Source organism: Trichosurus vulpecula, chromosome 4 (assembly GCF_011100635.1).
Source record: "Trichosurus vulpecula isolate mTriVul1 chromosome 4, mTriVul1.pri, whole genome shotgun sequence".
Taxonomy (NCBI): Eukaryota; Metazoa; Chordata; class Mammalia; order Diprotodontia; family Phalangeridae; genus Trichosurus; species Trichosurus vulpecula.
This window is the reverse complement of record NC_050576.1, coordinates 135,386,921-135,412,534: the sequence shown is the minus strand read 5'-3', so window position 1 is coordinate 135,412,534 and position 25,614 is coordinate 135,386,921. Positions and strand designations below refer to the sequence as shown.

At 41.3% G+C, this 25,614-nt stretch overlaps 1 protein-coding gene across 1 annotated transcript in view; it reads left to right on the top strand.

Moving 5' to 3' along the window:
* Positions 1-645: 645 nt before the first annotated feature.
* The window catches only part of KIF26B (kinesin family member 26B), a 599,749-nt gene continuing 574,780 nt past the window's right edge, over positions 646-25,614 (top strand). Inside the window, exons 1-2 of the mRNA XM_036756209.1 lie at positions 646-1,241; positions 2,219-2,620. Coding sequence (XP_036612104.1) covers positions 1,179-1,241; positions 2,219-2,620 — 465 coding nt within the window. The 5' untranslated portion in view covers positions 646-1,178. The remainder of the gene's footprint in view (positions 1,242-2,218; positions 2,621-25,614) is intronic.

The following is a 25,614-nucleotide window of genomic DNA, read 5'->3' as shown; positions in this document are numbered from 1 at the left end:
GGGCGAGGAGGGCTCGGCAGGTCCGTGGCCCAATCCCTTTTGCAAGCCCTGGTTTCAAAGATGAAAACCGAAAGCCGGTTAGGGGGAAAGGGCGGGAGAGGCGAGGTGGGGGGAGGCGGCAGTACCCGCGGCTGCGAGGGTCTAGCCTTCCTGCCCTTCTCGGCGGCAGCTTCATGCTGGAGACGTGGTGTTTCCTTAGCCCTTCCGAATCTCTAGTGCCCCAGTAACTTCCCGGGAAGGGACGCTTTAGACTTCCCTTCCTCCCCCCTTCTCTCCTCTGCCTCTTTCTTAAAGGAACAAACAAACCAACCAGCCCCAGCAGATCTCAATGTCACTCAGGAGTGCTGCAAAATAAAATGGATCCGCGCCGCTGCTGCTACAACAGCAGCAGCTGCAGCAGCGGCAGCACATGCCTTTCCCGGGACTGCAATGAAGTGTTCTCTGAGGCTCTCTAGGCTTTGCTTACACATGCTCCGCAGCTCCTCCGCTGACCGGAGAAGGTTCCTATAGCGAGAACCTCCTCGCTAAACTGTCAGGCACAAATGGGGAGAAGGATATTGGCTCCAGGAGTCTCTGAAGCTCCTCCCCAACGCTGGATCCTTATATTTTTGGAGGATTTCTTTTAACTCAGTTGCAAACCTTGCTGAAGGAAACAAGTTACCACAACACCACTCAGCAGAGGGAGGGAGAAGTCCCTGCTTCGAGGCGAGGCAGAACCTCTCTGCTTTTTACCTTTTCTGCAGCTACCCAGTGTGCGCGTACGTGTGTGTTGTGCATGTGTGCATTGATTTTTTTTTTTAATTTCAATTGCGGAGGAAAACTGTATTTGCGGGGCTGGGAGAAATGCTAATTATCTGGATGTTACCGGTTCTGGGAAAATAAGGAGTATAAGTGAAGGAAACCGAAGAGAACGAGGGGAAAAATGATTTGAAGAGAAAGGGGGAAAGAATATAAACCACCCATCCCAGCTTTGGCTGAGAATTGGTGGTATCCCTTCTGAGGCCAGTTACCGTTCATTTCACTTTGTTCTTTTTTTCAATGAAGAAACCTTGCATTTAGGGCAGAGCATGCACACATCTCTATACAATCGGTGAACCTTTTCTGTGTTTGAAGATTTTCTCTTTGGATGTAACATTGGTGGAACATTTTAGATAGTGTCTTTTTTGGGCAAAGTCACCATGAATTCTGTGGCTGGGAATAAAGAAAGGATCGCAGTCACAACCAGGAGCAGAAAATACGGGGTAAGTTGTCAGCGATAACGTGCAGAGATGCTTTAGAACCATCTGTGCAGAGGGTTTTAAAATATCTCCCTGCTCTGTCGCTGTCTCTCTGTAAGCTGACATGTAACAAATGATACAAACAGGTTAACCTTATTAAGCTGCATGTTAACATCCTAAGCGTCCCTGCTTTCCCTCTTTCTGATACCGGAGCAGAGGGATCTCTGTGTGCAGTTCAGCTAAGGGGGTCCAGTATGAGTGAGTGGGCAAAGCAAGCAAGACTGCATGTCTGGAAGGGTGTGAGAAGCCCTCTCCTTCCTGCATGATTTTAAAAGCGTCCCTCCCCCCTGTAACTTTTGCAGCATTGCTGCACGTTTCAGCAGAGTTAAACTGAATTTCGGCGTTTTGGGATTTCTCTGGTGTTGCCCTTATCATTTGCCTCCCGCGGTGTTAGCCTTTCACTTAAACCTAAGACTGACCGGGAACCTTGACGCTTTCGCTTGAATGAATCAAATCGAGTAGGGTTAAGTCCAAAGTTCCCTTAATCAGGGTTTCTTGAAGACCCGGGCTCCTGGGATCTCACCCGTGGGTCCTTGTCCCTGGGTGCGGGAGGTGCACAGAGGGGACCCGGCTGAGTGAGATGCTATGGACTGCTTTAAAATGGGCGGGGACGCGGGGATTTCTTCATTACCTAAGTCATTTCATGCCCCTATTCATGGCTTTCCACGCCCCATCCAAGGTGTTTACAGACGCCCTGTGTAACCTGGTACATGGGTACAGGTCTCTCAGGTAGGCTGCACACGGGCTGTCGGCATTTACTTACGGACGATTAAAGAGACAGATGGAGGGAGCATTTGGCCGCCAGCAGCAGCGGTGCCTCAACTTGAAACGATCCTGAGAGGCATCCACGCACACGCGTGCACACACATATCCACAGCCACGCACGCGGGAGCGAACTGTCCATGCATCCACTTAAACCTCACGTCTCTACCCCTCTCCAGGTGAACGAAGTCTGCTCCCCTACCAAGACCGCAGCCCCCTTCTCCCCCGAAAGCTGGTACCGGAAAGCCTATGAAGAGTCCCGGGCGGGGAGCCGGCCCAACCCCGAGGGCGCCGGCTCAGCGCTCGGCTCATCGGGGACCCCGTCCCCCGGCTCAGGCACCTCGTCCCCGAGTTCGTTCACGGGCTCCCCGGGACCTGCTTCCCCTGGCATCGGCACCAGCTCGCCTGGCTCTCTGGGCGGCTCGCCAGGCTTTGGCACGGGCTCCCCCGGCTCGGGCAGCGGGGGCGGCTCCTCTCCAGGCTCGGACCGCGGCGTCTGGTGCGAGAATTGCAACGCCCGCCTGGTGGAGCTGAAGAGACAGATACTGAAGCTGCTTCTCCCCGGCCCCTTCTCCAGCAAGGTAAGCCCGGCCCCTGCCTAGGAGAGCTGGGGCTGGGGGGAGGGGAAGAGGGAGCCAGCCTGTGGAGAAATAGGGAGAGTAAGCAGACGGGAGGCTCAGGAGGCGAGAGGGGCTGGGCACGAACCTGAGTCCCCCGGGCATCCAGAGGCATTTCCTCTGGGTGCAGTGGCTGGCTGTAGCTTCTCAGGGGGCGGCCCCTGAATGCTAGTTCTCCAGTCGCCGGCAATTTCTAACCTATTTTATACGCACTGGTAGAGAACAACTCCACAGCCGTTCAGCTACGTTTTCACCCAAGAGCTGGCATGTTCTGTCCGGGAGAGCTGAACTTAACCATCTCATGAGGATGCTCCTGCTCCAGAGTTCTCAGACCGGGGGATGCTCTTGGTGCTGCATCTCCCTCCTATCTCTCCCCCCCTACCCGATTTTTAAAATTCCTCCCTCCTGGACTTTATATCATACTATACCTTTCTCTCAGTTCTTTGCCCGTTGGCATGCATTGCTAGCAGACGCCACACCGGTATCTATTCTGTCAGGATGTTTGACAGGCATTGGAATATGCTGATGGCACTTCCTCTCATCCTTCCTTTTTCCCATCCCCACGTTGCCGTTGCCGCACGACCCTAGGCTGCTTTTTTCTTTCAAATTCGGAATCAGGTTTCTTTCCTCCACTCGTGTCCCCTGAAGATTTAAAACAAACAAACCTGCGAAGGCCGTGAAAGCAAATATCAGTTAAGAATCGTGTCTCTCTTTGCTAGTTAATATCTTTCTCCTCCCAGAATCTTACATCCTGAAGTTAGTTGTTTGTTTGCTTTTAATAGCATTGTATTGTGCAGAAAGATTAAGGGGAACAGCCCAGAAGAGGCATCCTGGGGCTCCAGAACTGATTGAGTGTTAATACACATTGGGTTCTGCCATAGCAACCCTCACAGTGGTGGTGTGTGGTGAATGGCCAACAGGGCTCTTAGAATGTAACACAATGCAATCGTGTTTGACCTGTCGGGTCGAAGTACTATCAAATGATAATATTTACTCTCCCACTTCAAAGAGTTTTCTTGGGTGTTTGGGGCAAAGAGGTGTCAAGAAAAAGAAGGAATTGCTCTCGAGGATTTTTCTGATGCTGTTTATTCAGAGGCGTTTCCCAGTTTTTATTTCTGTGACTTTTGGAATGGTGTATTTGTGATGCTGTAAAGGAGAGCAGTGGAGTAGTTATCTGAATGCTTAGCTTGTTTGTATACAAGCAGCAACAAAGGTGGTTAAAGTCCCTATGCTGGAAATTACCATCAGGAGAATTGTTTTTAGGATTTGCAGAATTTAGCTTGGGAATAATAATTAACCCTTGAATTGTCAGAATGTTATATTTTAATGGATGACAATGGAAGAAGATTTCAACCACCATTCATAGTCACGTAACAAAATTAGTCAGCAAACTAAAAATAAATTCCAATGCATTTAGAAGGCTGTTTTGCCCAATAATTTTAGATTTGTTAGAATAGTGTTATCTGATAAAAGGTTGTGTGGTACCTTGGGACATTAAATGTTATATTTGGAAGCCATAATTAGTCTCAACAACACCAGATCCCTTTAGGCCATTCCCAAGAATGCCTTTTATATAGAATGGGTCCTGTATGCTACTCTTTGAGGGTTATAATTAGTATAATAGTAAATCAGAATGAACATGTACTGTTTTCAGAAAAAAGGGGGGGAGGGGAGTAAAGCCAACAGAAGAAACTGGGTTCAAATTTCGTCTCTCTACTTACTACTGTTGTGATCTTGAAAAAGTCATTTAAACTTCCTCATCTGTAAAGTGAGAGTATTGGACTATTTGCTGGACCAGGGGACCACTGAGGTCTATGATGACCGGCTACAATAAGAATATTGTTCCTACAATTAGAAGGAACAAAGGATGGAAATAAAATGCATCTGTTGAGTTTTATGGGTGGATTTTTATTATTATTGAAGAATGGCTGACATTTAAATCAAGCTTTGAGGTTTGGAAAGTGCTTTAGGTACTTTTCTACTTGATTCTTGTAGCAGTCTTGTGAGGTAGGAGCTAGGAATCCCCATTTTACATATAAATAAACTGAGACCAAGAGAAGTTAAGTGACTGGTACCTGGATCATACTGCTAAGAAGTATCAAAAGCAGAATTTGAACTCGGGCAGGTCTTCCTGACTCCCAGTCCAGAGTGCTAATCACTGCACTATATGGAGCCTATCCAAGCAACTGAAGCAAGCTGGAAATTTCTTTTTGCTTTGTTTTCTTTTTTATTTTTGAGGGGGGAAGGTAAGGCAATTAGGGTTAAGTGACTTGCCTAAGGTCACACAGCTAGAAAGTGTCCAGTGTCTGAGGCCAGTGCTCTATTCACTGCTCCACCTAGCTGCCCTTGGAAAATTCATCTGCAGTCTAATAAGAATCAGCCCAAAATATTTGTCAGTTTTTATTTGCATTATGAAATACAAGGAACTTAGAAAAACTGATTACTTTGCCAGAGAGAAATGAATGTTCCCAAAACAGCATTATAGCAGGCATGAATCAACTTTCCATATGATCTTGCAGTGATCCAGGCAGGTCAAGAAATGCTTTCATTCATAGGCAGTACTCGGAAGGTATCACTTTAAATGTACACATGAATATTACATAATGCCACACTTGACTGCTATGTAAGTAGCCTGAGTTTTATATGTGGAACTATGCAGCGAAGCATGACTTTTAGTGCAGGAAAATGCACAATACTTAACCAGGAACAAGGATGCTTTTGATTAGCTCACTGTTAGCAAGGAGGTGTATGTGTGGATTCTTGATTTTTAACTGCATGTATTTCTTCTGAACGCCAACAGCTGGAATAATGATTCAAGGTTTTTGCGTTTTATTTAGGAAAGAAAATTTTGGTGGTTGCACCCTCAGATTAACTATAATTACTGTTCTGCCTTTAAAATTTACAGTCATTTTAACCAATTAAATGCCAGGTTCTTTGCTGCAATGAGGGCCATATGGCTTTAAAATCAGTCCTTTCTTCTTCTAGCTGCATTTATGAGCAGACTGTGTACCTCTGTGGCCTTTGGGCAGAGAAGGAGTTAAGTTTCATAAGAACAAGAGGCGTCATTGTGACTCAACTATATAGAGTTTGGACATTGAAGAGAGAAAAGTGATTTTGGGTGTAATTAGCAAAAAACCACCATTTTGATTGATACCAGAATGTACTCAGGAATTTTCAGCACTACTCAGTGATTCTGTGGACAGGTCAAAATCTTTGATAGGAAAGGCAAGATTAAAAGTCATGTCATCTAAAGACAGGTTTGTTTTTTTAGCCCTTTCTCCCCATCATCCCACGGATGAAAGCAATTCTGCCCTCTCTGTGCCCAAGTTTTCCTGTTTGTAAAACAAGGGAAATCATGCACACAGCAGCATGTTGTTGAAATTTTTTCAGAAGACAATTTGCAAAATGCTTTAGTTTTTTTTTTTTATAGAAATGTGCTGTGTGAGGTCCAGTTGTTGTTAAGTGGGCAAGAAGCTGGTAGCTTTTATGCCTCACCAGGTTTCTGGTTTCTTATGGCTCCCCTTTTGTCCTCTAAGCACTTTCTAGATATAGTACTGCTTCATGAATCCTCCCATAATTCCTTTGGGATAGGTAGCAAATGTTATTGAATTACGTTTATGTGATTGATGGGCAAGTTGGTCAAAGAGATATGAAGTCACTTGCTGGAGAATGCGTACCTAGATCTCTAGTCTCGTCAGTATTCTCTGGTAGTAAGTCTGGTCAGAGGACACAGAGGTACTCTAAAAGCCTAAAGGGGTCAACAAGCGCTTTGAAGCCAGAAAGCATGCAAGAGCTGGGCTCCTTGGGAGAAAGTGGCACTAATAATAGTAATAGTAATAATAATAATAATAATAGTAATAATAATAATAATAATAATAGTCACAGTAACACCAATGAACATCTATGTAGCTCTTACCATGGGCCAGGCACTGCACTAAGTGTTTTGCAATGATTATATCACATCTGATCCTCGTAATACACTGGGAAGGAGGTATTATTATTATCTCTACTTTACCGATGAGGAAACTGAGGGAAACAGAGATCAAGTGACTTAAGTGCTATTATCACCCCCATTTTGCAGATGAAGAAGCTGAGGCTGAAAGTGACAGGTCTGCTACATCACCCAGCCTCACATTCAAAATTCAGCTTTTGATGTGCATTCCCCATTAGCTCTCCAATGCTGAGTCTCGGGTCTTTGTCAAAGGTAATCTATAGTGTTAAAAGAACTTACAAGTCTCAAGTATCACTTTAATAATAGCTGATATGTATAGGTAGAGAGCTGGGCCTGTTCAAATCTGGCCTCAGAAACTTACTAGCTGTGTGACCCTGGGCAAGTCACTTCACCCTGTTTGCCTCAGTTTCCTCATCTGTAAAATGAGCTGGAGAAGGAAACGGCAAAACCACTCAAGTATCTTTGCCAGGAAAACCCCAGATGGAGTCCTGAAGGGTTGGACGTGACTGGACGACAGTAACATAGGAACTTATAGCACTTTACATCGTCTCATTTGATTCTCATGGCGGCTGTGGGGTAGATGCCTTACATCTTCTCATCTCTGTTTTACTGATGAGGAAATGACTAGTGCCTACCTCAAAGAGTTGTTGTGAGGATCAAATGATAGAATATTTGTAAAACACAGTACCTGACACATAGTAGGCTCTATAAAAATGCTTTCCCCCCACATTTCCCCCCACAATGGAAGTTTAGAGTGACTCGGCATTAGTCAATATCTAGTGTCAAAGGCAGAATTTCTGACTCATTTAGTACTTCTTCTCCCGCACTGTGGTTCCATTAGAGATATGCATAGTACGGGGGCCATATTTGTGATACAAATAAGCATGTGTTCCTCTGTCACCAGACCTCTTCTGGTGTAGGTGACAAAGGAGCCAGAGATAGGCAGCATGACCTAGTGGACAGAGTGTGGGGGTTGGAGTTAGTAAGAATTGGGTTTGAATCTTGCCTTGACTCTTTTTACCTTTCTTACCTTTTGTTATTTTGGGCAAGTCATTCAACTTTCCTCAGTCTAAGTTACCTCATCTCTAAAACGGGGATAATAAAACCAGGAACACCTATTCACTTCAGAGTTTATTATTTTGTTTGAAAGAGAGAGTAATGAATATTTAAAAAAACCCAATAAATCAAATCTGTCAAAGATGCTAGCTCTGCTCCTGTGTGAGCTTGGGCAATCAATCAAGAAGCATTTTGTAAATGCCTACTATGTGCCAGCCACCATGCTAAGTACTAGGGATATAATTAGAAAAGTGAACCATTCTTTGCTTTCAAGGAGTTTACATTCTACTCTGAGGAGTTATTTGTAAATACATAAACATGATACATATGTATATGTATCCCTCCAAAAGCACTCTCTATATACATATAAAATTAATTTTTCACTTTTTAACTTGGAGAAGCATTAACAAGTTAGAAAGGTCTATTGAGAGTGGTGTCTGAGCTGAGCTTTGAAGAGAAATAAGAGAGGAGGGGAAGAAGGAGAACCTTCCAAGCTTAGGGGAGCTCCCTGGGCAAAGGCATGGATGTGGGAGATGTTAAGGTTGTATAGAAGGAAGATCAAATAGTCTGGTTGGAGCATAGAGTGCAGGGAAGGGAATAATATATAATCAGCCTGGAAAGGTAGGTTGAAGATCTTTTATGTCAAACTGAGAAGCTTGCATTTTGTCCTAGAGACAATGTGGAAGCCACTTCTTGTGGGAGAGAGATGTTTAGATCAGTACTATAGGGATATCAGTGTAGAAGCTATGAGAGTCAGTAATATTTCTTTAAAAATTCAATTTTTTTTCAACCAATAAACCTTTATATTCTCTCTTTTCAATGACCCCCCCCCACCAAGGAAAAAACAAAATCTTTGTAACAAATGTGTATAGTCAAACAAAACAAATTCCCAAATTGGCTATGTTCAAAAATATATCTTATTCTGCATCTTGAGTCCATCACCTGTCTGTTAGGAGTTAGATTGCATGTTTCAACATTGGTCCTCTGGAATTCTGGTTGGTCATTGGATTGATCAGAGTTCTTTAAGTGTTTCTATGTTCTTTGTCTTTATAATGCTGTTATTGTACAAAATTTTCTCTTGATTGTTCACCTCATTCTGCATCAGTTCATACAGGTCTTCCCTGGTTTCTCTGCATCCGTTTCTTTCACAATTTCTTGCTGCACAATATGTTGGGAGTTTTGGGCATCTACATGCATACATGTTCACAGGTGACTTTTTTTCAGAGTTCCTTGCTGCTTACTAAGTTTGGGGAAGAAGTTGCTTTCTTAAGGATCACTAGTGACCTCCCAATTGCTGCATCCAGTAAACTTTTAAAGTTTAATCTCTGCCTTGACATCTTTGTGTCCTTGATGCTATTGTCAACTCCTGGGTACCTTTTTCTCCCTTGGCTCTTGTAACACTCAAATCTCCTGGTGAGAACCTGAATTAAAATCCTGGCTCAGCCACATACTATCTGTGTGACCTTTCTGTTCCTCAGTTTTCTCATCTGTAAAATGGCTTCTAAGGTCCCTTCCAGTTCTAAATCTGAGTGGTTCTTGGTACCTTTTTCTGCCTTGGCTCTTATAACAATGAGCTTTCTTGTTTTTCATCTCACCAATCTGACCACTTCTTCCCTGGTTCCCATTCTTCCTCTTACTTTGTAAATATGGACAAGATCAAAGACAAACCATACCCATCTTCTTTTTTTAGACCCTCTCCCTCGATGATGTTGTATATACTTCTCTTGCTATTATTATCACTTCTGTATGGATGAACCTCAGATCTGTATATACAACCCATTCTTTTGAGCTCCAGCCCCATATTTCCAAATGGCTATTAGACCTATTCCCTTTGGGCATACTAAGCACACCCATCTCAACTTGTCCAAAACTGAAATCATCTTCTTCCCATAATACTGCTCTTCCTTTTCCTCCTGTCCTCTCTATGTACATATAGGATACCCTCATCCATTTCTGCCTGTTGAAATTCTACCCATTGTTCAAGGTCCTGCTGAAATGCTACCTTCTCTGTGAAGATTTCCTAGATTCCTTCTATCCCCTGCCCCCCAAAGGCAAAAGTGATCTCTCCTTTCTCCCAGAACTTGTTTTTAGCTTCTTTTATGCCCTTACCCTCTTGTATGTGGCACTTGTGTACATGCTTTAAATGAACAACTAGATTTAGCTAGTCCATGACTAGGTCATTGATTTAGAGCTGGACAGAACTTTGGATCTGATCCAACCACCTCATTTTATGGATGAGAAAACTGGGACTCGGGAAGGTTGTGACTTGTCCAAGGTCACATGAGTGGCAAACAATAGGAAGGAAACAATAATTTACAAAACACATAAATGAATCATTTATGAGGTGTGCCAGGCACTGTGCTAAGCATTTTACAAATATCTCATTTGATCCCTAAAACAACCCTGTGAAGTAGATCCTATTGTGATCCCCATTTGACAGCTCAAGAAACTGAGGAAGACAGAGGTTAAGTGACTTGCCCATGGTCCCATATCTGGGAAATATCTGGGCCTGGATTTGAAGTCAGGTCTTCCTGACTCCCAGGCCCAGTCCTCTATTCATTTTGCAATCTAGATGCCTCCTAGAGCAGGAATTGACTCAAATCCACTGCTCATCTGTAATATACTTCACTACCTATAGCAGCAAGCTCCTTGAAGGCAGAGATTATACCATTCATCTGGATATCTCTCGTCACTGCTTTACATTTCTTGTCTGTTCAATAAATGAATAAGCTCTGCAATAATGACTTTCAGTAATGCTCTGGATTTATCCTTTCGAATTGCCACTGACTCCAAGAGATTGAATAATTTATTCTTAATGACAAATTGTAAATAATACTGATTTATTCTATCTCCTTTATCTGTTAAAGACCACTTGTTGAGAAACTTTAGGATCTGTAGCATCGTATGGACTAGATATGCAATTTCCTAGTATAGGTGGATGCTTGGGGAGGGCGGGGTTAGATTGTAGAAAATAAATGTATTCTGGTAAACCTTTTGAACTTTAAATAATGATGATTGTACAAGCACAGCCCCCTTTCACCTTGTAAATATGCTGTAATCAGTGGCCATTCTCTCTCGTTTTATAGGTATGTAAATTAGGGCACAGGGTTAATATATATTTTTTAAAATAACAGACCTTCATAATAGAGCAAAAATAATTATACAAATATAGATTTGGAGTATAAAGGGACCTCAGAGGTCCTAGTCAAATGCCTACTCAAACTCCAAATCCTGTCTACCATCTCCTGAACTTCAAGTCTCTGTTTAAAGACCTCCAGTGATGATAACTTACCCCTCACTGGTACCATTTCACTTTTGGACAGATCATCTTGTTGCAAAGTTTTTCTTTATGGTGAACTCTGATTTCCAGAATCTCCCATTTATGGACCATCTGGACTGTGTTGCCTGATGGAGGTACTCATGGCAAGCAAAGCTTCCACCATATTTTTCTCCACCTTCAATCTCATGGGAGGAATTCTTTCCGTACTAAACAATAATTCCTGAATTATGATCCTTCAGCTTTCCCCCTGGTAATGACAGAAATTGGGAGTAATAAATAAAACATATTGAGGACCCCCAAATCAAATTCATGGAAGAAAAGATTAGTCTAGGATTCTGAGGATCTGAGGGGCCAAGTTCAAGTTTGAACTTTGGGCCATTTGTGCTCCTTTTGTGATTTTCTATCTCCAGCTAAAAAGCAAGGATATGAAAATTCTGTTTTTTTTCTCTGGAGTCAATTTATTAAACACATAAAATAGAAAGTGCATTCTAGGTGCTTATTAATATTCGAAATGTCATGTCTGACAGATTCCCTTTAATCAATCCAAGAACAGATTTTTTTGTTTGTTTTTTTTCAAAAGCCTGTTTTCACTTGTATGTTTTAAAATTACACTTGTTTTTTGTCTGAGATAATTGCAATTTAGTCTTTCCAATTTCAGAGCTATTCAGTAGTCGGAGGATTTGCTAATAAATAATATTAATAATGAAAAATCCCTGCAGCATTTAGCATAAAAATATTACTGTTACCTTGTAGGGGTTTTAGAAAACACTTTCAGTAGAGACAGGACAGTAATGAGTCTTTCCTCCAATCCTGAGAAAGTGGCAGAATAATAGAATGTCTATCTGGGCCTTTAATTTTCAAATAATCAGGACTAGTTAGTATAGAGACTTAATTCACTGCACAAAAACCCTAGGCCCCTAATAATTTCTTTTTCACTCATTTTAATTCCAATAGGATTATTGCATTAGATTTGTGATTTTTAAATGGCTGGGGGCAGTAATTTGTTGGCATTTGGAAGGATTAGCTCCATTAAAGTTTAGGCAGCAACCACTGTCCTTGGCTATTTGCGTCCCAGGTTATAGCAGCAAACCTTTTAACACAGGCCCTCAGCATCTTTCTGTGTTTCTCTTTCTCTCTCCTTCCTACCCTTGCTCCCACCCCCTTGAAATATTGCAATATTTTTCGTTGTGGAACCCCAGGTTCTGTTAGCACCATTCGTGAAGGCAGGAATTGGCATAGGATTATGGTGTGAGAAATTCAAGTACATTTTTTCCAGGAAAAGCAGCTGAAGGTCACCATCAGTCTAGCTGGCTCAATGGGAGACCCCTGATTGGGAGATAATATTATGATTATTCTCCCATTCCCACCCCCTCTCCTCCCAGGTCACATGATAACCTTCCTTTGGGGCTGGGGGTGGGGTGGGGAGAGGAAGATGGGGGAAAAAGTATGTGAGGTTGTCAAGATTCTGAGCTGTGCAGATTTCTCTGTTGGAATGTAATGGGCTGTGGGGTGGGGGGAAGGGGGAGGAAAGAAGCCTTCCCATATTTATATTCACTCAGTTGAGACTCTACTGTCAGCCCTTTCAGAACAGAAGACTGCCTGAGGGCCTTAGCCTGCCCTTTTCGAAAAGGAGGGTACTTAAGCTGAACATTTCAGTGCAAAGTCAGCAGAGCTGCCAGACTCCTCGGCATCTTGTCCTCTCAAAGAAACTGCACTGGCCAGGGCAGGATGGGGTTGGTATTTCTTTTTCAGAAATATGATGCTAATTTTCTTCTAGCAACTATCCTTAGGTACTGTGCTGGTCATTGGTATTTCTGTTAACTCACAGGACTTCGTTGTGACCTCTTAGTACCTTTTGGAGAAGTCCCTGGGTAGTATTCCCACCTGAGGTCTCCAGGAGGGAAGCAGTTCCATCTTAAAGCACATTTGTGATTAATGTAGCTGGGCTTGTGTGTGCACATGCGTTGTGAACAGTGGGACCTTTTCAGAGTAGATTGCTTTGAAAATATTTAGTGGATTAACAGCCATATATTGACCCACCACACATATTGATCCACGACATCACTGGCCATTCCTTCAAGACTCCCCCAAGGTTCATTTAAGAAGCCTTCCCTGGTGAACCTCAGCCTGTGTGATCACTCCTTTGGTTTGTATTCCCTCAGCACTTACACAGAGATTGTGTTCCATTATCCAGAATGATCTTATCTTGTATTCTCTAATTATCTCATGTAAGTTTGTCTTGTCTGTCCAATTAGATTGAGCCTTGAGGGCAAGGACCATGTCTTTGGCTGTGTATTCATTCCCATTGTGCTCCATACAGTGGTATTATGCAGTCAGTAGGTGTTTGTAAATGCTTATTGAGTTAATTCATTAATTAAGTGCTGCTCAGACTTTGAAATAAATAAATGGCTCAGATTTCTACAATGCTTTAAGGTTTACGAAGTGATTTCCTTACAAGGATCTGGTGAAGATGGTAATAAACTTATTATTATCAATTTCCAGATGACAAAATTGAGGTTCTGAGGAGTTGTCACACAATGTTTGAGGTGAGGGTCAAACATTGGTCTCCTGACTCTTCCACATTTAGCACTTTTCACTGTACTGTCCTGCCTCTCACTTGCCTTACAGCATGCCTAACAGTGGCACCTCTCTATTGTAGATAAAGAAACTGAGGAATGATGTAATTATGTGACTGTCTGAGTTACAGATAGCAAACTAGAGCACAGCCGTCTGGAAAGAGGACTGGGTTTAGAATCTGAGGCTCTGGATTCAAATCCTCACTCAGCTACTGTAATCTTCTGAATCTGTTTCCTCATTTGTAAAATAAAGGGATGGGATTCAAACTCTAAGGTTCCTTCCAGCTCTAAAAGGTATGACCCATCATTTATGTCCTGGACTACATAGAACATATGTGTATCTAGTCAGTGCCTACAGTTGGGTTGTTGGATTTTCTACTGAATAAATGTTTACTAAGAATCTACTATGGGCAAGCACTATTAGGTACTGTGGAGGACTCAAAGATAAGGGCAACCTGGGGGTCATAAATCTAGAGCTGGAAGGGCTCTTTGAGACCATCTAGCCAAACTCCCTAATTTTGCAGATAAAACTGTATATATAACTCACACAAGGCAGGCGTTCACATAGTGGTCAGAAGAAGCAATACAAGGACACTCTCAAGGTCTCTTTGAAGAACTTTGGTATGATTGTGAGACATGGGAGATTCTGCCACAGCACTGCCCATCATGGTGTGGCCACATCAAAGAAGGTGCTGTGTTCTATGAGTTGCTCAAAAGAAATGTGAGATGCACAAATTTAGAGACATTTCTCTCCCAAATGGTCATATGGACTATTTGTGCCTGATGCCTGGTACAGCCTTTCAAGCTTGTATTGGTCTGATCAGCCACAGTTGGACACACACTGTACCTTGACCTTGACCTCGTGATGTTATCTTGATCCTCTTTGAGGATGAAGAACAAACAGCAATCTGTAACAGTACAACCCCGAAAGACATTATTGGTTTATGGTGAGATGCATTTCAGCTAGACGTTAAGAACTCCCAGTTACAATATTTTGCAATAATGGATGATGATGCCAAAGGAAGTTGATGAGCAAAGTCCTTTCTAAAGGTAGAGAGATAATCCCAATGAGCCTTTTAGATCCTTATGCATGTCTTATTATATGTTAAGTAAGGATCAGGATACCAGTACTGCCGTACAAAGAAACATGGAACCCACAAGAAGACAGTAAAGAAGCCAGCCTCATTATAGGGACATCCAATAAATAGATTGTTGTTTGTTATTTGTCCTTCATTCTTGATGAGGATGGGTTTAAGTGAGTCAGGGCTCAGCAAAGTCATCAGCCTCACTCTCCTTTCCAGAGTCATGGGAGTCCAGTGGCAAGACATAGGTCAGGATGACCGGTGACGGCCTAGGATGCAGTGGGAGACCTTGGCCTTAAAGCTAAGGTCTTTCCCAGGTCTCAGTTTGTCTGAGGTAATACCCATTCAGTGATTAAAAGTTAGGTATGAATTGCCTACTCAAAAGAATCAGTCTGGAAAGGGAAGACCCTCAGGGAAGTCAGGAAGGATGAAGAAACCAGATCTGGCAAGCCTGGACCCCGGGTGGAATTGGACCCTGCTGGAGTCTTCCATGAAATTGGATACTATACTGGTGGTACTCTGAGTGAAACAGGCCACTCACATCAGTGAAGGCGGGCGAATTTTTATAGGGTTCTTATCTGGGTTGAGCAGGACAAGGCATTAGAGCGGGGAAGAAGAGTGAGGAACCGGGATCTCAGGACCGTGCTGATTAATGCTAGTTGGGGGTGGATGGGTGGGAGGTGGGGAGAGATGCTGAGATTCCTGGAGAATTGGCAGCCAGTTGATATTCAAACTCCTTGCTTTGGGAAAGGGGCCATTACAGCTCATCTTACTTCAGCAGAGTGATTCAGGGGTTTTGAATTTTCATGGGGCTTTTTCTGGGGGGTTGGTGGGGAGGTTACTGATCCAGCTAAGATTGTATGGCACATAAAAATGAATCCTAACAGTGCTCTGTAGGAGCCCTGGTGATGCTCATTCTGACCAGTGTTTTAATTTTAAAGCTGCACTAAGTGTCAGAGGAAGCGTTGTGATTAGGGTAGAGCATTTCCCTACTCCAGCTCAGTGATGATGCTCAAAAGTATGCCAATGGTAATCTTAATTAATAGTTTCTAGAGAACCTTAAGAGTTGGAAGGAAACTTGGACATTTCAGAGCATTACAGAATAAAGTGAGTTAGAAGAATCCCTTACACACCATCTACTCCAGGGATTGTTAATCCTTTTTGTGTCATGGACCCTTTGGCAATCAGGGAGCTAGGTGGTATAGTGGACAGAACACTGGGTCTGGAGTGAGGAAGACCTGAGTTCAAATCCAGCCTCCAATACTTACTAGTTGTGTGACCCTGGGCAAGTCAATCTATCTGACTCAGATTCCTCAACTCTAAAAGGATGATAATAATACCTGCCTAATAGTTTTAGCACAGTACCTGGTATGTGACAGATGCTTAATATATTCTTGTTCTCCTCACCCCCCGCCCCTGCCCATTCTCAGAATCGGATTTTTAAAAGCATAAAATAAAATACTTTGGATTGCAAAGGAAACCAATTATATTGAAATAGTTATTAAACTTTTTCTTTAAAGCAGGTTCATAGACCCCAGGTTAAGACCCCCTGCCCTAGTCCAAATCACTCATTATGTAGAGGAGGGTATTGAGGTCCCCAAAAGGTTGTAACTGAGCTAAAGTCAGATAGCCAGTTTACTAGCAGAGCCAGAGCTCCTTCAGGGCTCCTGATTTCTGGGACAAGGCTCTTTCCACAGCCCCAGTGTGCTTTGCCAAAGTTGCCATTGCAAGTGCCTTTCACAGGAAATTTCAACTTTTCTCCCACTCTGGATTTTTGTAAAAGTTATTTCTATTTTTCTGCCAATGAGTTGACATCATGCTAGACTTGCATTCAGAGAAAATGGGGCTAGTCAGCCTCTCTACACTTTAATTTTCCTCCATCATTGTTGAATGAAGAATCCTGTACCTTAATGCTTCATGCATCTTTCTGGAGGAAATTTAGGAGAGCAGATTTGGTGAAAATAGCCGCACTATTCCCTGAAACAACTTGAATGTAGATGGAAATTCTTTGTCACCGATGACAATGCTTTATTTCAAGGCTTCGCCTCTTGGAGGTCCTCCAGGGAGTGTCACAAATGCTGCTTTTGCCATTCAGACTCTGATTTTGCTGATGGATGGAGGAGAAAACAGTTCACTCAGAGACTACTCATGTGATATGTGATCTTAGCACAAAGAATTTGAACTTGCCCCCTTTCCTGGGCCTTTTTGATCTTTGTCAGATAGTCTAGCTTGGAGTTATATTTTTGTCACTTAATCCATCCTGATTCACACCTCATCCTCAGGTGCTTTCTGGGTACAAAGAACCCTCAAATAATATTAGATATTTGTCTATTTCCAGTACGTGTCATAGCTCTGGGAGTTGACTGGGATGGAGAGGTTCTTTTTAAACTCATAAATTAATGTAGAAATTCTTAGTGCTTGTCTTGGAGACAGTGAGGTGATGCAGTTCATAGAGTGTTAGAGTCAAGAAGACTGAATTCAGATCCTGCCTTAGGTCCTTTGTGATCCTGGGCAAGTCACACTTTTAGTCTCAGTTTTGTCTTCTGTAAAATGGGAATAATTATAGGACCTACTCTGCCAATGTTGTGAGGATAAATTGAGATAAACATATGTAAAACAGTTTGCAAATCTTAAAGTGCTATGAAAATACTAGCTATTATAGTATTGTATACAGTACTCAGTAGTCTCTAAAATAAAGAGACTTTATCTCTTACCAGATACAAAAATAGTAAAATATGTCTGAAGTGCTATAGATTTGATTAATGCTGTTGGACCATTTTAATTTTTAATTTAATTTAAATTTAATTTTCAATTTTCCTTTGTACTTAAAAATCTACCCCTTACCTACCTCTACCATTACCTTTCCTTCAGTTCTTTGAGCAAAAAATCTATTTCTTTATGTCACAGAATTTTCAGATAGCCCAAAAGGTGACTGGAGTTCTAGGTTACATTATCATCTTAATGTCCAAACTTGAGAAGAGAGGGGCCAGCTATGATTTCCTCTGGTCAGACCTGACCAGACACCTGGAGGGCTGTGTTATTTCTGGACCCACATTTTAGAAATACCACAGATAAACTGGACAGAGTTCACAGGAGGGTAACTACAGTTCATGTCACATGACATCATTTGAAGGAAATGGGAATGTTTAAGTCTGGAGAAGACTTTGGGCAACATTTTGTTGTTGTTTATTCATTTCAGTTGTGTCTGACTCTTCATGACCCCATTTGGCAAAGATACTGGAGTGGTTTGCCATTTTCTTCTCCGGCTCATTTTCCAGATGAAGAAACTGAGGCAGTCAGAGTTAAGTGACTTGCTAGGGGTCACACAGCAACTACTAAGTGTCTGAGGCTAGATTTGAACTCACAAAGATGAACCTTTCTGACTCCAGGTCTAGTACTCTATTTATTGTGCCATCTAGTTGCCCTTAGTTGGGCAACAAACTACTTGTGTTTTTGAAGGGATCCAACTTTTGTTATGCAAGGGCCAGAGAGCAGAGAAATGGGTGAAAGTTGCAAAGAAGCAGATTTAGGCTTAAAATAAAGAAAAATTTCATAAAAAGTTAGAACCCTTAAAGTAAGAATGGCCTGCCTTGTCGAGCAGTGGGTTCTCCCTCAATGGAAGTATTCAAACAAAAGCAGGCTTTTATTTTTTGGCTACTTTGGAAAGGGAATTTTTGTCCAGGTACAGGTTCCATGAGATGACCCCTGAGATCCTTTCCAATTCTGGGGTTCTGTGATAGTTTTTAAGAATTTCTCTCTGTGAGCTTAGTGAGATCTTTGTATGTCGTTTGATCATGAAATCTAAACAGTTTTAAAGCTAAAATCTGGCTTACTGTTGCTCAGATGGTATGCACTGAAACTTCCTTTGAGATTTTATTTCATGGATCCAAATGCCTACCGAGGTTTCTTACTGCTGGGTAGAGGGCAACAAAAGGTTATTTATCCTGAGATTTTTTCCCATTAGAATAGTTCAGTATTTTAATTTGTGGAGGCAACAGCAGTTATATTTCCTCCATAAAATATGATCATCTCCTTTGTAGCTGCCTATTTCTTGGAGTTCTATTCCCTACCTGCTCCATCACCAGATCTGCTCTGCTTTGGAACTGGTGGTTTGTGCTCTAAATTGGCAAAAGCAACTGGTTATTTGGAGACTTATCTATTAAATACAGTAAAAAAAAACCTGTTCAGCTACAGTTATTTTTAAAATACCATATTGATTAACTGACTTCAAACTTTTTTGGTGGTGTGGGTTGGGAAGGGGAGTAAACTGGTTGGTGTAGACTAGTCCTTCCCGGTGTTTTTTGTTCCATGAACCTCTTTCAACAAAACATGAGTTGGGAAGTTTAGGGTAATTAAATCTACTACTCATAATATTTTTTTAGATGTATTCACTAAGTGTTTACAATCATTACAATAATATCTTTTGCCCCCAAAGTGCTAAATTAAAATTTATATCATGTGATTATAATTATAAATGTGTTATAATTATAAAATATAAAATAATACACAATATAAAATAATTGTAAAATATAAAATTTTATTCTGCCTATAGTTATGAAAACTCTAAATATAAAATTATAAACCTGATTATATGGGACATTCTGTAAAAATTAAAAGAAGTAATCCATCAAAACCTCATATGTAAGACTTTACATTAACTTTATTTATTTTATAAATTCTGTTGAACTTAAATAACATTTTTAATAAAATAAATTACAACTTAGATGTTTGACATAATATAATGATCACACATCAACCTAATTTCAATGTTCAGCTTTTTTATTTGAACAAAACCTAGCGATATTTTTTCTCAGCACCAGAAAAAAACAGTCTTAAAATCTACTATTGCATCAAGTTTATGTCTGTGTTTCAGTTTAAAACAAAAATAAAGTGAACATGCTCATTCACACAAATATGTGATGGAAAATGGCAGGAGAATTTTACAAGCTTTCTTGCTAAGAGACGGAAATTCAATTTTTTTTTGCCTCTTAACCAATCAACACAAATGAGTAGTGAGTTATGACATAAAATATTTACTTTTCTATTGACTAATGACAGGAACTATAACAAATGGTAACAGTGCTAAAAGTTCAGTTGCAAGTGTTACATATTTTTTTTTTAACAATGTTCATATGTAAACTAACCTTTGTCAGGAAAGAATCTCTTTAGTGTTAATTTTTTCTCTCTCCTACTACTGGGACATTGGCTACACTCTCAGAAATTCTACTCAGTGAATGACCAGAATAGGTAGCCAATTCATTTGAAAAGAGATAGAATAGTAAGCTTAAATTTAGACATAAGTTTAAGTCAGAAAATTCTTCAACTAGAGACAATAAAAATTTTTTTTTTCTGCAGAATGCTTGTGATAGTCCATGGTGGTTTCAGCATGTCTTATAATGCGTGTGCCCATTGCTCATGATTTTCCAAAAGCCTGACATTTTCCCTACAGGAATGCAAATTTTCATACTATCTTGATCATGTGATTACACAGCTGGTGAGAAATAATTATAGGATAACAGAAGGGAATGAGGGAGCTACTGTGGTGCGCTGCACTTGTGCATGTGTCAGACCTTTGGGAATCATTTTGTGCTTGAATGTCAAACTCTTGTGGCAGTTTGTAAACAATTTGATGACAGGTTGAGAAACTACAAGAATACAGTTCACAGAAATACAGATGTGGTCAGAGTTTGATGTAATCACTTCATGAACACAAATAATTGTGTGCATGATCACGATAGTTTCAAATTATTGTAGAAACAAACCTATAATGCTTCAAATATGTACATGCTTGTCACAGAGTAAAAATATTTTTGTAACATAGTTGTACAATTATATACTGCTTAAATGGCAATTAAAGCATTTTTAGTGAGAACCCTTTAGACTCCCATTGTTGTGAATCCAACTAAGTGGGAACCATTGATACACAGTTCCGTATAGAAACAGAGTACTAGAGATAACAAATGAATAGGTTGTCTTTTCCCCTCTCTGTGTTAAGCAAACTTTTGTCTTTACATGGTAGAGAGGGCCCAGGAAGTTTAAAAAAAAATCCTGTAGACCTAATGACTTGTGGCAGGTAAGTCTTATACTTTCCTAGTGGCAGGTCTTCAGAATAGGTGGACAAATAAATGTTTACTGAATGAATGAGTAAGAAGAAGAAAAGGGAGAGGAATTAGATTAGGGATTCTTAATCTTTTTTGTGTCATGGATCTCTTTGGCAGTCTGGTGAAGCCCAAGACTCCCCAGAATGATGTTTTTAAGTGAATAAAAACAAAGCACATATCACTATAAAGGAAACCAATTATACTGAAATGCCATTATCAACATTAAAAAAAGTTCACACACTTCAAGTAAGAACTCTTGCCATAAATAAAGCATTTATTAAGTACACATGTCAGGCTGGAAATATAAATATAAGCAAATAAGACAGTTCCTGCCCTTGATGGATATACATTCTAATGGGGGAAGAAAACACATAAAGGGAAGCTTTAGGGGAGGGAAGTTCCTACATGGGAGGCAAAGAGGCAAGTAAGGAGGTGAGATTGGCAGGAGTGAAGCGAGTATACCTGGGGCCTTTCATGAATTAGTTGCCTGGGCTAGGGAGTCACCAATCAGAAGAGCAGCCCTCAAGGCATGGATTTCTCCTGGAAAGGAACTCTCACATTGAGGAAGTAGAGAAGTCTGGAAAATGAGTGGAGCTGGAAGTGAAATAAAGTATTAGAGGGGGAAATAGACTTGAAAGAAGAAAGAAGAGGAAACTGATGAAGAAAGAAAAATTAAGTTTGGAAAAAAAATAGCCTCTGGAGTTAGATGGAGGTTCAGATCCAATCTTTGACATTTACTGGCCATGTGATTGTAGGGCAAGTCCCTTCAGCTCTTTGGGCTTCAGTTTCCTCATCTGAAATATAAGGAGGTTAGACTAGATTGCCACTGCAGTCCTTCCAGATTTGAATCTACGGTCCTGCCTATGATCCTCAGGCCCTTTAGTCTGACATTCCTTGCCAGAAGTGGTTTCTTGTCCAAACCTGCCTTCCTGGTGAACTGCTAGCCTGGTGTAATTATGTTATGTCCAGGAAGGCGGTGAGTGTTGATGTAGGCCCCATACTTTCCCTCCCCTGCTGTTTTGTTCTACTGTGAGTAGTGGGCATATTTCAATGAGGAAAAATGCTCAAAGTCAGAATCACAACTGGACTGTCAGAAGACCTAAGTTTAAGAGTTGGTTCTGTCACTTATGAGCTGTGTGACCATGGGCAAATCATTTGACTAATTTCTCTTTTTTTTTTTTTTTGGTTATAAACTTTATTCCATATAGGGTAGCAAGCTGCTAAATTTTTTTTGAATTTAGCCCTTTCTAAGCCTCAGTTTTCTCTTCAGTAAAATGAGGCTGGACTCATTTTCTCTGATTTCTTCCAGTTCTTCCAGTCTCTGATTCTTAAAAACAGTCCCACGTTATTAAGGTCTGGGCAGTATCATAGAGTGCTACTTGTAAAACCACACATTTCTCCCCACATGTAGTTCAGTTCACGTAGCCTTAGTGGAAATGGAGGAATGATAAAGAATAGTGTTAGAAATGGAGAAGAAGAGAAGCTTGGTGTAGTATCTAGAGAGCTAACCGTGGCCCCAGGAAGACACCCTGGCCACAGCACCCTGACTTCTCAGGGCTCCTGAAAATGCCATAAATTCTTAAGTTGAGGAGCAGTTGCCTATCTGTGGTGATAGAATTTATGCACAGGGAGTTTCCCATAGGAATAAAATAATAGTTATTAATATGTACTTAATTTGGGCCTGATAACTACTATGATTTTTGATGATATGAATATAGAAATATAGCTGGTTAATAAAAAAGGGGCATGATAAGTTTAGCCTTGTTGGTATTAAGTCTTCCCAGCCAATGAGATGACTGGCTGACTGTTATTTCAGTCATAAAGGTGAGTTTTTTCTGTGCTTAGCTAGACGCAGTCCTCTAGGCACAGACAATAAATGTAGAGCTTTTGTGTGTCCTCACCAGCCAATCGAAAACACCACTGTGTCTGGGCAAGCTTAAGGGTTTTGGAACAATTTTAGTTGACGACAAGCCCAGAACAGCAGGAATAAAATCCATTACTCTTCATTCCTTTGTTAGGATCTCTATTCATTTATTAGTGCCTGCAAACACAGAACACCATTAATAGAGCATTTTAGCAGTCAAACACAAACTAAATTGAAAGTTTTGACTTGAGTGTTTCCTCTTCCTAATGGGCATTATTAAAAGTGCATGAGTTATCTCATTTTAGCCACAACATTGCTGATGGTATTCCCACAGGAAGGGTTAGCACATCCCCATGTTGGTAGAATTTTGATAGATATCTTTGAAGGGAAACCAATGCTTATATCAATGGTGGCACCACCCCCAAATTCCCCATGGAAGTTATCATTGATAATTTCCCCTCAGTTCAACTCAGCAGACATTTAATACACATCCATTCTGCTTAAGGCACTCTGCTTTATTTCTCTCCTTTTTCCTCTTGTTCCTTGACCCCAAATTTGTCTATGCAGTGGTTCCTTAGATTTTCCAGGGGGAGACTTTACAACAGGTATGCATTTTATTGTGTGGGAATCCCAAAGGAACCCAGTCAGATTGCTAACATGCTAGTCACTCTCTGTCTCAGGTTTCAGGTATTGTTAACCAGGAGCTTTTATTGGAGGTCAAGGCAGCTAATAAAGTGGGCTGGCCAATTAAGAGGGCATTCAGTAGAAAAGGATAGCTGACTGTCTCTACAAGCTAAAAGGGGAGGGATGGCTGGCAGCTGGAAGTCTGCTAATGATGACTTTACAAGCATTTTTGCAGCCAGGGTGGTAAATGTAATACAAAGGCATGCTTTTAATATGCCTAATAAGCCCCCCCTCTTCATTTCCTGTGTTAGGCATCCACTTGTGAGGAAGGAAGTTACTGGTTATGGGGGCTCTAGGGGGTAGGGAAGCTATTCACCATTTTTATAGAGCGTCCATTGCCTTATAGCTATATTTATTAGTAAGTCCCCACAATGCTCTTTTGAGGTAGGATGGTGCTTTTATTCATATCTTCTAGATGAGGTAGCAGAGATGCTGAGCATTCGGTGACTCCTGGCACAAACCATTGACAGAGGAGTTTGAATCCCTGTCCAGGGTTCTACATTCTCTGGGGATTCCCAACATTTTCTAGAAGATGTTGGGTGAGAAATAAGAAAATTGGGAGGGAAGAGGAAAAGGGGGTAGTAAGGATAGATGATATAAAGGCAGGAGCAGTGGGAGAGGGAAAGGTCAGGGCTGTGGAGAAAAGAGGGGTAGTAAGGGTGGGTGATGATGACAGTGCAAAGCCAGGAGTATTGGGGTGGGGTGTAGCATAGGGCAGTGGGATGCTTACTTAGCCCTCAAGGAGAAATCGTGTTGGAAGTTCCCAGATCTGTGATCTACCTGGTTAGCCTTGAAAATGAGTTGTGCTCGGTTGTGACTGATGGGGGACATTTGTGTCTTGGTAGTGTAGTGGGATTTGGGGTCATTGAGAAAACAGAAGCTTGGGTATTTGTGCCTTTATTCAGCCCTCTGAATTTGCCTTCTCCTCTCTTCTTGACAGAAGGAAGAACCTATTACCTTTAGTCCTCTTTTTTTTATTATACTGCTGAGACTTTATGTTATCAACAATGAAAAGTTAAATACCAACACAAAATTTAAATACAAGTTCCAAGCAGCTATATGGGAGATGTCATAGAATCATAGATCCAGAGCTAGAAGGGATCTTGGAGGCCAGCTGGTTCAGTTGTCTCGTTTTACAGATGAGAAAACTGTCACAAGTTAGTACAGGATGAAACATCCAATGAGTGGTACAAACCAGGTGTGCTAGAGGGGTTCAGAGACCTCTTTGGGCTGGGCTGGTCAGGAGGTAGAATTTGAGCCAAGCCTTGAAAGATGGGTAGGAGTTGGATAGTGAAAGAGGAGGAGGGAGGACATTCCTTTCGGGGGAGAAGAGCGTGGATAGATAGATGTGTGTAATTTTGCTCATCCTTTCCTGCTCATTTATCTTTTCCTTCCTCTTGCCTCCTAAAAATATCCCTCAGAGTCCACTAGCCTCTTTCTCAGCCTTAACCAAGGGCAGGGTCACTGGACCAATGGGCTACGTATTACTCTATTCCCCATGCTCCAGTGCAAAGTGAGTGTTTTGTTTCTTTTTCGTAATAGTTTGAAAAGTTTTACGTGAGCAGTTATCACCACTGAGCAAATATATTAAGCTGGCAAATAAATCTTTATGAATACAGCACATTTAATGGCCCCATGCATAACAGTTATTGATACATTATTATAATGATGCTCCACATTCTCATAATAAAAACTCCAAAAAAAAAGATTTATTGACCTGGGGAATTGACAGCACAGCACAATGCTTAATGGCAGCTTATCTTTCCTAAATTTCTAATACTTTTTTGGGATGTTTTTGTTCCATAGTTAGCCAAATGAATCCTTACAAAGAAAGATGTGTATGAATTAATTTGGGGGAATGGGACTGGATCTAGGACTTCCTTGGTGTAAAAGCTCCCCATATTTATGCAGATCAGCAACAAGTCTGTAACTTATGGTGTTAGATACCCAGGGCACAAGGGGTTTAAGAGGCTTGGCCATGATTACACAACTAATATGTAAGAGGCCATGGGATGTAGGGAATAATATGTTAGACTTGGAGGCAGAAGGACATGGGTTCAAGTTATGACTTGGTTATATACCAGTTATGTGATTCTAAGCAAATTCCTTGACCTTTCAAAGCCTCAATTTACTCAGCAAAATGGGGCTAATAATAGCACATACCTCATGGGAGGCTCAAATGAAATAATGTCCATAAATCACTCTGCAAACCTTAACAGGCTTTTACATGTCAGCTTTTATTATGTGTCAGAGGCAAGCCTTGAACCTCCACCTTCTTGACTTGAAGGTACCCATCCCCATCAGCTATGCCAGACAATCTTGTGAGTTAGCAGCATCTTGTATTTATATCACATATTGCTGAT